The sequence below is a fragment of the Eriocheir sinensis genome, chromosome 26 (assembly GCF_024679095.1).
Source record: "Eriocheir sinensis breed Jianghai 21 chromosome 26, ASM2467909v1, whole genome shotgun sequence".
In the NCBI taxonomy this organism is placed as follows: domain Eukaryota; kingdom Metazoa; phylum Arthropoda; class Malacostraca; order Decapoda; family Varunidae; genus Eriocheir; species Eriocheir sinensis.
In genome coordinates this window covers 11,121,935-11,135,764 of record NC_066534.1, presented here as the reverse complement: position 1 = coordinate 11,135,764, position 13,830 = coordinate 11,121,935, and the positions used below count along the sequence as shown (strand labels likewise).

The 13,830-nt window shown below is 43.9% G+C and overlaps 1 protein-coding gene across 1 annotated transcript in view; it reads left to right on the top strand.

Moving 5' to 3' along the window:
- LOC127003758 (adipokinetic hormone/corazonin-related peptide receptor variant I-like) overlaps positions 1 to 13,830 on the top strand; it is a 270,587-nt gene that overhangs the window by 53,272 nt on the left and 203,485 nt on the right. Inside the window, exon 2 of the mRNA XM_050870764.1 lies at positions 2,170 to 3,119. Within this exon, the coding sequence (XP_050726721.1) occupies positions 2,619 to 3,119 (501 nt within the window). The 5' untranslated portion in view covers positions 2,170 to 2,618. The remainder of the gene's footprint in view (positions 1 to 2,169; positions 3,120 to 13,830) is intronic.

Here is a 13,830-nt window from a genome sequence, read left to right as displayed (position 1 = left end):
TAAAATTAGATATAAAAGAAGAGCAGCCGGAAGAGGAGAAGGGGGGGGGAAGCAAAAAAAAAAAAAAAAAAGAAAACACATATGAAAGTTGAAGAGTAAGGAACACGATGCAAATAAATAGGTAAAAACATCAATGGAAGTGGAGAAATTGCAAGTTTGCCCAAGACTGACACAAAGAAGGGAGAGGAGGAGGAGGAGGAGGAGAAAGAGGAAGAGAAAGAGAAAGAGAAAAAAAGAAAAAGAAAAAGAGAAAGAGAAAGAGGCGGAGGCGGAGGAAGAGGCGGAGAAGAAGGAGAAGGAGAAGGAGGCGGAGGCGGAGACGGAGACGGAGGCGGAGAAGGAGATGGATGCGAACTATACCTCCATGGATGCGAAGAAGGAGATGGAGGAGGAGATGGATGCGGAGAAGGAGATGGAGGCAGAGGAGGAGGAGGAGGAGAAGGAGGAAAAATAAAAGGCTAATGAAACTGAAGTGCACGGATCAAGGAATAAAGAAGGATGAATAAGAAACATCAAGTAGGAACACGAGAGAAAGGGAGAGGAGGAAGTTCACGATAACTGCGAACCTAGCAAAGGGGATGGATAGAGGCAGAGCACAAGGTAATTAGCTAGATTACCTTCGATTAATTGAGGCGACGCGACTTGTGTACCACTCTCAAAGGCCATTGTGTTCCCCTTAAGTTGCGGAAGTGGCTGGAAACGCTGGATGTCGGCGTGAAAGGGAAATTAGAGTTTGCCCCTTGTTGTCGTGAAGGAAACTGTGAAAGGGAAGGCGCCTCAAGTATGTGCCGTGGAGTAGCTGGACTTGAGGTTGTTGTTTGGGAGGGATGGCGTGGAATTAGGGGAAGAGAGTTAGTTGAGGCTGTTTGTTTGTTTGTTTGTGTGTGTGTGTGTGTGTGTGTGTGTGTGTCTCTCTCTCTCTCTCTCTCTCTCTCTCTCTCTCTCTCTCTCTCTCTCTCTCTCTCTCTCTCTCTCTCTCTCTCTCTCTCTCTCTCTCTCTCTCTCTCTCTCTCTCTCTCTCTCTCTCTCTCTCTCTCTCTCTCTCTCTCTCTCTCTCTCTCTCTCTCTCTCATACACTCTATGTCTCCCCCTTCCCCTCCCTCCTCACCCCCATTACCGCTGGACCGAGGAAGCCATGGCCGGTAGCGAGGCAATCAGTGTGTCCCATTAATGGTCTCCACGACACATTACCGTCACCAACGAGACGAGACGCTCCGCTGCCGCTTCATCGTGTGTGTGTGTGTGTGTGTGTGTGTGGGTAGGTGAGTGGGTGGGTGTGAATGTAAATATGATGACTCACTGATGACTTTTGGAAATGACGAACGATTTAGAGAGAGAGAGAGAGAGAGAGAGAGAGAGAGAGAGAGAGAGAGAGAGAGAGAGAGAATGTTCATTACCTGATTAATACAGTCGGCCACGCATAACTCACTTCAATTATTCTCCCGCACACCGCTGCCGCCACCGATAACACCACCTCCATCCGCCCCTACACACACACACACACTCACCGATGAATGATTTTTTTCATGTACTCGATTAATGGCTGCAATGAGGAGCTGTTTTTATTGTTCTCGAGGACAAGGTAAGGTCATAAAAATGTTGCTGAGTTCAGTTTTTTTATATTTTTGAGACTTTTTTTTCGCTTGCCTCCATGGAGCCGGCAGTTTTTTTTCATGGTGCATGTTGGTCGACCCGAGGCAGTTAGTGACGTGGGGAAGGGTTTTATAGTGTTGCAATCATTGCTTGGCTCATGCTGCACACCGAAGCTCCACGTGAACCTCTTCGGAGTTCCGCTAGAGTCTGGGCTTATAGGTGGTAATCAAGATGGATGTGGGTTTTGTTCGGCCGCACGGTGATGACTAGATAGTGTCAGCTTGTAGCGGCGGGCGGGACTTGAACTCGTGTCTCCGGGCCACCACGCCCGCGTGCTGATCTCTCAGCCACCATAAATACACACGCAAATACGCGCGCGCGGTCACACACACACACACACACACACACACACACACACACACACACACACGTGAAAATATTCGCACACTGTAATATAATAAAACAATGAAAAAGGAAAAGCACTCTCAACCAATAATGATAGTTTTCTTTGCAATGCCAACATTTCTTTTCAGCTGCCGTCTTCCTTTAATAATTTTGCTTTTTTTCTTTCCTCAGGTGAAGCGTGAGAGTCCGAGAACACATCACTGAAGGTGACAAGTCTGCTGCCGTGCCTGGTTAGGTCGCCATGACTTACTGTATTGGGGACACCAGTTAGTGAAAGCCGAAGAGTAATGGACGGATCATCAAGAGTTTGTGATGATACAAAGCCACATGCATCTTGATTTTCAAAATGGAGGCAAGTTTTCACAGATTTTCGTTGGCAAGATATGAGAAGGGACTCGTCTAGAACCTGGGCACGAGAAGACGCGGGAGAGCACGTGACGGGAGGAAAGTTATGCCGAGTCAAGTTGAGGCAAGACGATGGGGGTTACCTTAATCGCCAGCGCACCGCACCTCCCTGCGCGTGGATAACTCAGACGTGCTGCAGCTCCACTCGAAGCGTCGTGAGAGTGCAGATCTCTTAGTGGATTTGTGAGACGTGAGGTGACGCGCTGCACACCCCCATGAACCACTCCGGACTTCAGTACTTGTCAGGACGGGGCGGCGAGCAGGCGCCCTCCACGTACCAGCTCATGGAGGAGGCGTGGGGAGGCAGCCATTCCTCCGAGGACCTCCTGCGCAAGCCCAATAACAACGAGATTGAACCGAGTATATCGTGGAACCTTACCTTCGAAGATGATGGCGGCGGCTCGCAGGAAACGCCGATGTTCGCCGAGCGCATCGACTACCTCATGCCCCGCCCGCTTAACCTTACCTCCTTCGATGGCGCCAGCAACGACTCCTCCTCGTCGTTCCTCGGCCAGTACAACGACAGCAGGTCCCTCCCCATTGATATGCGCTTCAACGACGGCCACATCCTGCTTATCTCGTGTTACTCCTGCCTGTTCTTCATCAGTCTGATCGGTAACCTCTGCGTCCTGCGCGCCATCCTCGGCGGGGGACGCAAGCACCGCAAGTCAAGGGTCAACCTGATGTTGCTTCACCTGGCCATCGCCGACCTGATCGTGAGTACAGCCCTTCTTGTACCTGTTTTTCTTGTAACTGAATAGGCGTCGGGTGGCTGTGTGGGTACGGTGCTCGACTCGTGACAGAGTTTGCGAGTTCGATCCCGGCTCACGGCAGCCTCTTGGTATGAGAGGTAACAATCGTGTAACCCTAGCAGAGATATATGGCCTTAGCTGCCTCGCTCTGAAAGATTCTTTAATCTTTTAATGGAAGAGCTTTATATTACTTTGGTGGTGAATCAATCATGTGGAAAGTATTGTATCTGGCGGAAGGAAGGGGTTTCGAAACATTGTATTTTTTGCAGGTGGTCGTCGGCATGGCAATGTTTTCCTTTGTTTGAGATCTTGTTGAGTTTGGAGCGGAGAGCTTTTTTGTGCAGTGTTTTTCTGGATACTACAAGGGTCCGAAAGGACGTACACAGGGCACCTCCCTACAATGAGCCATTTACCAATTCCATAAACTATCTAACTATCTAACCGCCGTTTAAAACTTTCCATCGTGTTTCCATCATCTACATACCTGCTTGATTGATTTCTTTCGTTCTCTACCCAATTCATGAACCGGTATTTCCCTAACTGATCCAGGAACGTGAATGTATCCAATTTACGCCCGTTGCTGCGTGTCCTAAACATCTGTTTAAGTTTAAGTACTTTATACATATCGTCGCTGTTAGTCCCTTTACCCGTTCATATACTTCGATTAAAACACCTCGTAGTCTACGTCTTTCAGTAGAATGTAAATCCTGCTTCCTTAGCCCATCGCTTTATGGTAAGCTTGTGAGCCCTGGCTCAGTTTGGACATTCAACATTTGGACGAGCCCGTATGTTTACTCACCTTTTACTTGAACTCTCTACATCCTGTCACTTAGTCACGCCTTTATCCACCTTAAAATTTTACCCTCTCTTAGTCTTTGGTGAACACCATGTTGAATTATTTCTTAAAGACAAAATATTTAATATCTTATCTGCCGGTTTGTAACCCTTTTTGAAAAATGAAAAAGAATTAGAAAGACAGTATGTAGCTTCAAGGAACTCAAAATGGGAGACTTTGATCAGATTATTCCTCTAGACTCCAGAGTCTAGGTTAGAGATGGGCAAACCTTTAAGAGCGAGGGGCAGATAAGGCTTTCGGGAGCAGTCCGCGGGCCGGGGTGACAAACAAGAATCCAAATATGATTATATACAAGAATTTTATTGAATAAAATTCACATTTAATAAGGGAAATATACAAATAATTTTTTGGGGTAGCCTAATATCAATATTACATGTCAATATTCGTGTGTGATATTCACCAAAACATGGGTGTACACATAGGGGAACAATATGTTGAATGCACTGACTGCATCTGCCGGCCGGATATTGTTTAGTAATTTTTTTACTTTTATTTTTTATGGGAGGGGGGGGGGGGGTCGCGGGCCGGACGGCAATGTTAATGCCAAGCAGGGTGGCGGGCCGGACGCTTGACCTTCGCCTGCCGGATATGGCTCGCAGGTCGGAGTTTGCCCGCTGTTGGTCTATATCAGAGGTTCAAAACCGGTGGGTCGCAACTCCCTGGGGCGGTCGAGGAGGACTGGCTGCGAGCTCACGAAGTCTTGCTTGAAACGGTTGGGAAGAATGATTTTTCTGGCTTATAGTTTTGAGATTGTTCTTTTTGCTTTTACTTTTTTGTTACTGTATGCTTCTGCCGGTGAGTGTTGAGAGGGAACATTTAGGTATCTTTTTGGACATGTCAGGAACTTGTCTGGACGAAAATTTGTGTATTTGAAATGTTAAGAACAAACTGCTGTTATCAGAGGGTCGCATGGGTTTCAAAAGTTTGGGAAAAGGGTCGCGAGTACAAGAACGGTGGGAACTACTGTTCTAGATGGTCAGGAATATTCGTAGAAATTATAGACTCGAGTAATTTCATAAAACCGATATCAGACTAATTGGGTATTAATATGACATTACTGTCTTATCTCCCTTCTTAAATACTGGCACAACATCGTCTTTTTCTTTAGTGCAGGTAATTCTTCGGTAATGCTTCATGAAAACTTGCTCACCTTCACGCGTATCATCTTGAGTAAATGCCGACAGGAAGTCCTCTTTTTCTCTACATCTGAACTATAGCGTCAGTAGGTTTTCTTGATTGGGCCTGGTGATCGGCCCCAGTCCGATAGTCGTTCAGGCAAGTGTTTTATAGTGGCGCCATTCTTGTGTGACTCATGCTTCCTATCGGAGGTCCACCTGTTCCAATTTAGTTGGCTTCGCTAGAGTCTGGGTTGATGAGTAATTCTCAGGACATAATGTGGGTGGTCTTAGGTCATTCGGCGATGACTGAAAATTGTCAGTTGGTAGCGACTGGTGGGACTTGACCCCTGGTCCTCTAGGACACTGCGCCCGCACGCTAACCACTCAGCCACCGCCTCCCTCTGCAGCTATGCTAATGTATTTGTTACTGAGTGGGTTCCAATTTACTGTACTAAATGACGCAATTCTCTCTCTGGCTTTTGTATGGCTCATAAAACTAAAGCCCTTCTTTCGCCTTCCTCACGGCACTGATGTCATAATGACTTTTACCTCTTCTTATTTTTCGCTTCCCGCACTAGTTGACAGTACTTATTTCTTAAACTTCTCCTCATTTTATCTTTTTATTGATCCCCTTCTTACATCTGTTTGAATTTGAGTTTCGTCTGTGGTCTCCATATTCGGATCTCACCAGCCAGGAAGGAATATTTCGAGTTTTCGTTGTAGTAATCGCACAAGGAAAACTCAACATACTACAAGTCTTCCACGGGCCACGGCCTCGCCTCGTCATAAGGAATGAAGTATTTTTATCCTAACACCGGTCACGTGACTAGACACTCCCGATTTATCACGCCCTTCCACAGCTCTGATCTTCTCACTAAGCTTCACAGCCCCTCGGAGCCCTTCTTAACCTGACCTTGACTCTGACTGAATCCAGTCAACCCCTAGATGCCTCAAGGATTCAAACTGCTTGTCCTGATATTAGGTACGAGCATTTTATGAGACTTGTTGCTTGTTTTGTATTTTACATTGAATATAATTTATGTATAGTTGCTGTAGCCTAATTTCTCAGCTCACTGTTGCAAAACATTATTTTTCTTTCGTTGGCTGATTAACTAAAAGTTTGAGAAAATCATCTTGTACTTTCTTTTTGAAGGGCTCTGCTTCAAATTCAAATAAGAAAATCACAATAAATTTTATACTATTAAATTACATTCGATACAAATATAAACATTTCTAGAGGCCCTGTTTATTTCCTGAAATAATACTGAAACAGAATTCTCAGTAGCATTGTGAAGTCGGTAAACGACAAAAACTGAGTTTACACTTACAGTTTACAATTTCCTCCGAAGTCTGTGTAACATTTCCGCCTGTTATAATTTATTTGCATAATGAGCGACTCCTCCCTAACTTTGCTTGTCTTACTGCGATAGTTAAAACAGTAGTGAGTACACTTTTTTTCTAAGGTCTCTACTGTTCGTGTAAGTCTACAACCATTATAAATATCATCTTAACTTGCACTTGATTTTGTTTTTATAAGAATGATACACCGAATTTTTGTTCACGCTGTCAGTAGATTCCATACTGACTTCCTGACACCCTTGCGCCCCAGATTTTCATTCCCTCTCCACACAAGAAACAACGATGGGTTCCGGCTTTACGCTGAAGACTGTCAGCGAAAGCCGCAACGCTTCTGCGTAGTTACGTACTCTTTTTGCCGCAGAATATGACCGAATGATCAGCCAGTCAGTTGATCATTGTAATTGCTCGGAAGAGAAACTCTGTACGCGTTTCGACGCAGAAAGACACCACACAGTGCCGGGACACCTCCGAGGTCATAAATAACTCCATACACATATACTCCACAAATATAGATATACCTACACACCCGGAAGAAATTGTCTTTAACCAACTGTAACCACAACCAACAGAATACCAGTTCCTTGACGGCATTGGACGTTGCGTGAACTGAATCTGATTTTCATTCCTTTCTTCAGCAAAAAGATTAGCACGAACCAACACATTCCCTAGTGATGTTGACGCTTAGTCTTGAGTTACATTACTTGCAGGACTAGACAAAGAAAATAGCATGGCGATTTACACTATTAAAAGGATGAATCAGCAGTATGTATTAACTGTTGTTCAGCGTCTTGAGGCTCGGTTGATCATGGATGTAAAATTGTACCATTAAAATATGCTTTTTTTCTGCTTCTGGGTCGTGGTATTATTGCTCTATTTCTCTGATGCTTCTGTCGGTATATTCGGTTATTTGCATCTGTTGCTGCTTTGTTGGTTTGAGGACGAGCAAACCGCACAAAACTAAATGTTGCAGACAAATATCATTTCATTTTTGGCTCATGACTTTTGCTTGCCTACATAATCTGACGTAGTGTTTCATAATTTCTTATCATTCTTTGTTGTCTCGTTTTGTTAGAATAAAATAAAATCACGCAGAACGAAAACATTTAAGCGAGCACGGATTTGCACCGCGGCTGTCCGTTCAGAGACTGGTGACCTCGCTTCCTCGTATCCTTTTTTTCCTCTTTTTCTTTTCCTTTTCCTGTTTTTTCTGCTTTCAAGGGTCTTTGCTCGGCTCCTCCGCTAACCGTATAAGTGCATGTATGTCATAGCCTACCTTTTTACAGCCACTTTGATCTCTTCTTGGTCTCTTTTCCAAGCCGCTATGTATCCACTTTAGGCTTTCTTCACAACGCTGATTTAATTTTTTTTCCCCTTTCGTCCTCTCTTCTGCAAGCCATAAAACTTTTAACCCGTGTGCCATCCAGTCCCTCCCTTCGGTAAAACCTTCCGAGATTCTATTCTCCTCAGGGTCTATTTAATCCCCTTTCAGTCTTCGTTTCCACCCGTCAACTCCTTCAACTCGCCCTCAGTCGCCGCCCCTCTGTTCACCTCTCGAGCAGGGTTGCCAAATTATCGTATTAACCACATATCGTATCTATCATTTTTATGCCTCAAACTCTCGTACGTACACAAGTAACGTGAGAAAATCAAAGTTAGTGCTAAAACTGTTGAATATTGATGTTTTTCGTTCTTTGTTGTTATAGTTATCGGTCAGCAACTACGAAAATGAAATGCGATGAGTACGATAGTTTGTCGACGCTGCTCTCGAGTTTCCAGCACTCTCAAGATCTTTGTGTCGCGTCCTCTCGTTGCTCTAGAAGGTAATGAGTTTTTCGTTAGCTTGTGTTGATAAAACTAGTTGGTCTTTTTTTATCATTTATAGAAAAGTCGTTGTATTTAATATTTTTTTTTTTTCGTGACCCCCACTCGCGTCGTGTGTGTGTGTGTGTGTGTGTGTGTGTGTGTGTGTGTGTTTGTCGCTCATTAATACCACATATAAATATAACGTATACTAGGGAGCAAAAACATAGTCCGTGGAGAAATAGAAGTGGGCGGCTTAAAGAAAAAGAAAACGGGTAGGAGAAGGATAAGGACGCATTAGGCCCAGAATTGACGGGATGGGTACACGCTCTTAGGCTACAGATCAAGGTTGACAGACGCTGAGAGGGAAGGAAAATATATAATGTGATTTGCTAGAATAAAGGACGAGTGGTGCTCTATCAAAAGGATCAAGGAAACGAGAGTCGTGAGCGGGAGAGTAGAACAACAGAGGAGTAGCCGGAAGTGAATGTGATAGCCACTTATGTGTTGCGGGAGAGAGAGAGAGAAGACAAGACAAGACAAGACAAGACAAGACAAGACAAGATGTGACAGCCCCGGGTTCGACCCCTGGTCATCACATGTTGGAAAATAAAAAAAAAGGCAGGAAGAGGAAGAATAGTGACGCTATTATTCCTCAACCTCAGAGAGAGTGTACGGCTGGGTTCGATTCTCTGCTGTGTTCCCTCTCTGTAAGCTGCCACCAGGAGGTTGTAATATGGCACAACCCCCAAAGCCTGTAAGCGAGTAACGGCAGCTTTATGAACCAGGTGGGACGGAACTAAACTAACTGTTTAGTCCCCAGACTTTCCCTGCCCTGGCAGGCCAGGCAACACTTGACCTTAACAACTGTCCCACCTGGTAGATAGTGTCCGTCGCTCCCCTGCTTACTATGGGTTGTTCCTTGAGGTAGATGGTATCCTCAGTCCAAAGTTTGGTAGTGTGGGGTCGTGGTTACCTTCGGAGGTCGTGGCGGGGGAGATTGCGAGACTGCACCGTAGGCTAGGAAGGCTGTGTGCATTAATACAGGACATAGGCAGAGTACAATTTATTGGTTTGTTTCCCAAGTTCCCTTCCCCCTAACAATAATCCTCACTCCCGAGTGGAGTGTAGCATGTTTGGTTAATACAGAGTGAAAATTTGAATACAAAGTTCAAAATATCCACCACACAAAACCCCCTACCTAATAGTATAACTGAGGCTATGGAGCTGGAGTCACAGGCGTAAGCCTCTTCCAGAAAAGTCGTCTATGGTTCTATGGTTCTAACCATATCCTCACTAGACGAGGGAAGTGTAGCATGTTTTGTTTACAAACGTGAAAACCTTTCTTCTAATCCCTAACATTCCTATAGATAAATGCTACACACGAGAGAGATGAATATATATATATATATATATATATATATATATATATATATATATATATATATATATATATATATATATATATATATATATATATATATATAGGTATAGATCACAGGGCTACCGCCCGATTGGCTAGATAATCCGATATCGACCTCCTGCATCGGCGTGCACACACACACAAAAAAAAACCCACTCATAAAAAAAATAGGAAGAAAAGAGTTTAGTATGAGGGAGAGATCAGACCGTTACAGCTAACGGGGGGGGGGTTCACTGCTAGCCCCTCGTCCACACAGCGGGTGGTGGAGGCCTGAGAGCTACACAATATGCTGTCGTGCCTTGCCTAAAGGGTGGGTTTTGGAGCCGTTCACTTCCATCACAAGCCTGCTGGTCTCGTGGGCGGCGACAGGGACTTGACTGGCTCGCCCTTACCTTTCCTCAGCCCACACACTCATGACTGAGGGCATGACTCTCGTTAAACACTGGCGTCTGGGTCCATTCCCGACTCTCAATTGGGCGGCTTCAAGATGGCGGGCACTCGCCTTTCCTACCCCTGGACACCGGCCTCCAGCTGGCTCTCACCAATTTACCTGCGCCGCACGGGAAGATGAAATCCAGAATCAGTCACTAATGAACGTCGGCTAGGGCTATCTCTCACTCCCAGGCAGCCGTATTCTAGCGAGCTGCAGCTTACCTGCGCCGCACGGGAAGATGAAATCCAGAATGACCCGTGCCACCGTGGCAGCTGCCTCGCTAACTTCCCTCTGACGTGGCCTTCCCAAGGTTCCAACACTTTTCCTTCTCGCCTTTCAGCTTGGTACATTAATCTATCCTTCCTCTGCCTTTCTGAGGTTTTCTTTTTGTGTGTTAATTCTGAACTTAATTTTCCCTTATTTTCTAAGACGTAACTTATAAATATATAAAAATATATGGATACGAGTGGAATTATATCAGGGGTGCCAACCCAAGCTGTGGTTCGTATTTCTCGTTCTCTTCCCTCACCTACTAATAACATATTAACCGCTGCGGGTATTGTTTCGGCTGAGGAGAAACTGGATCCGGTAAATAATCATGGTCATGTACAAGGAGGTGTTCCCAATTTTCCCAGCTGGCTTTTAACTGGCTTCCGCGGTGATGGTATGCCGGCGGGTATGTTACAAAGACAAGACAAGACAAGACAAGACAAGACAAGAGTGAGTGACCTTTCAACCCGTGCCATTCAAGTGTAATGCTGGAGGCAAGGCTGGACGGTGTCGTCTTTCCACACTTTCCTTTTACGTCGTACAGAACACAAAAAATATGAGTTAATGGCTTGTCTCGCCCTGCTCCTGCTCTTGTTCCTGGGACGGTGAGGTCTTCTAGCTGCTCTCCTTGTGCCTTGAGTTGCTTCCTTCTTGTCATGTGTAAAAAGAAATTCCGCTGTGTGGGGTAATGTTTACTTTTTTTTTGGGGAGGGGGGGGGGTGTTCGGTAAAATGAAAATTCTGTTAGGTGTGATATTTTGTTACAATGGGGTTTTGTGCTTGTTTGTTTGTGGTGGTGTTAGTGTTAGTGTTAGTGTGTGTGTGTGTGTGTGTGTGTGTGTGTGTGTGTGTGTGTGTGTGTGTGTGTGTGTGTGTGTGTGTGTGTGTGTGTGTGTGTGTGTGTGTGTGTGTGAGCCCAATTTCCTTTTCTTTATTTATTTCTATCATTTTTTTATATCTGTCCAACTATTTGTCTATATGAATTAATCTCTCTAAGTACTTTTAGCGTATCGAATTACTCGGCAAAGATCCCAGTTCCAATGTTTTAAAGCTTTTAAGTTTTTACTCCGATAAACGTTTTTGCGTTAGTTTCATCACGATTTTAAGTTTTCTTTCATGTAGTGTCTCGCGGTTTTACCTGCATTTTACCTCCGGTTGTAAAACGTTGGCGAGGTTTTTTTAATGACTGGCAGCTTTTATATGATCGTTTGTCCATTTCTTGCTTATTCATGTGTATTGGAAGGCGTATCGGATTACCTAAAGAATTTTTTTGTATTTTCTTGTATGTTTATATACATATACGTACTTGTGTGTATGTATGTATGTATGTATGTATGTATGTAAATATGTATGTATATATGTATGTATGTATGCATATAGATATGTGTGTGTGTGTGTGTGTGTGTGTGTGTGTGTGTGTGTGTGTGTGTGTGTGTGTGTGTGTGTGTGTGCTGCGTGCGTGCGTGCGTGCGTGCGTGTAGTGTGTGACATTGAGAGAAATATAATTCGTTTAGACAGATATAGGTAGACAAACAAATAGACAGACAAACACGGACACAAAGAGAGGAAGGAAACAAAGACAGGCATTTAGATGAAAAAAAAATACATATGTAAACCGGAAAAATACAAAACCTAAAGCCGGAACATCTTTTTTTCCCAAATTCCCACTAATCGCCCGGGAATTAAATTAGATGGAATGAAATTACGAAAGCACTGAAAATCCACGAATCGGCGTAAAGGATTTGGAAGGAAACATTTTTACCCCAAACACAAGCGAGGAGTGCTTTAGTGAGGCAATATATACGGTGTGCTTTCTTTAGTCTGTGTGATTATTTTTCTTGCATTTTGTGTGCGATGTTTCTTTCCTTCCTTCATGCCTTCTTTCCTTTCTTTCGTTCTTTCTCCTTACTTCCCTCTTTCCCTTCCTTCTTCATCCCCTCCTTGCTTTCCTCCATCTTTCTGTTCCTGCCTCCCTGCTCTCGTTCTTTCCTCCTTCCTTTCATCCTCTTCCTTCCTTTCCTTTCTCTCTTTCTTTCATGTATCATCCCTACTTCTTTCTTCCCTCCTTCCTTTCCTCTCTACTTCCGTCCCTCCTTCCCTACCTACCCCCTCTTTCCTTCATATATTTTTCCTTGTTTCCTCCCTCCTTTCGCTCCTCCTCTCTCATTTCATTCCCTCTTTCCTTCCTCTCTTCGTTGCCTATTAACTATATTTTCCTTCCTCCTTTCCATTAGTCCATTCCTCCCGTCCATCCATCCATTCTTTCTTCCTTTCATTCTTACAGTGTATCTTATGTGTGGGAGCCTTCCATTAACTGCTAAAAAAATGGAGTGAATATCTCAATAACAAACGAATAAAAAAAAGGGTGAAACAGACGTCAGTGACCTGGAATGAAAAACAAATATATAAAAAAAAAACAAGATCTAATGGCACAAATTAATATGATAAGCCTCCAAATATTGAAAGGCAGTGTTTTGGTTTTAACATAAGTATCATGTAATTTCTTTTTCTTTTTCTTTAATGTGAACTAAAGGATATTATATTATTGTTCTCATTGAACGAGTAATTATGTACTTATGAAATTATGAAACCACCTATTATTTATGTTGTTTCAACCGCTAATAACTTAAAGCCGCTTATTCCTTTGTTGTGATAATACTCCCCTCCCCCTATCCCCCCATTTTCTCTCTCTCTCTCTCTCTCTCTCTCTCTCTCTCTCTCTCTCTCTCTCTCTCTCTCTCTCTCTCTCTCTCTCTCTCTCTCTCTCTCTCTCTCTCTCTCTCTCTCTCTCTCTCCCCCCCCTACACACACACCTGAACAAAGAATCACTATAGAAAATATGGGGAATTTTGAGAGTAAAACCTGGACTGACATGGCTCTGGGATTACTGGTCGCCATGCACCACCGCTTCATGCACAAAAATGTCAGACGTGAATACCCTGGCTACGTGCTGATTGGCGTACACCCGCGATTCTGTCTTTTTTTCATGTTTTCTCCTTTTAAATGCGCACATTGCAGAGGCGTACGCCCTCGCCATCTCTCCTAAGATATGAATTATACTAAGCTTTTGAAAATGGAGGAACAGATGATGCCTCTTGCTATTTCACTGCCAGGCCAAACGTGAAGTGATGTTTTAACAAAGCTTCGGGAGTTAGGCGAAGAAAGAAACGTCAGTGAGAAAGGCAACTACAATGTACGGTAATCTAATCACGACGAGCGAGGGATGTGACATGGCTGGTAATAAATCTTTTGACGGGGAGACAGATTGATGACTTAGAAAAATAATGGAAGGCTTATGATGGACGATCTCTTCTTCCCTATTTATAATTTTTTTAGTTCTTGTGACAGCTTTTCTTTGTAAATATAATTTCATAAAAAAAAAATCAAATTCACACACACATATATATATATATATAT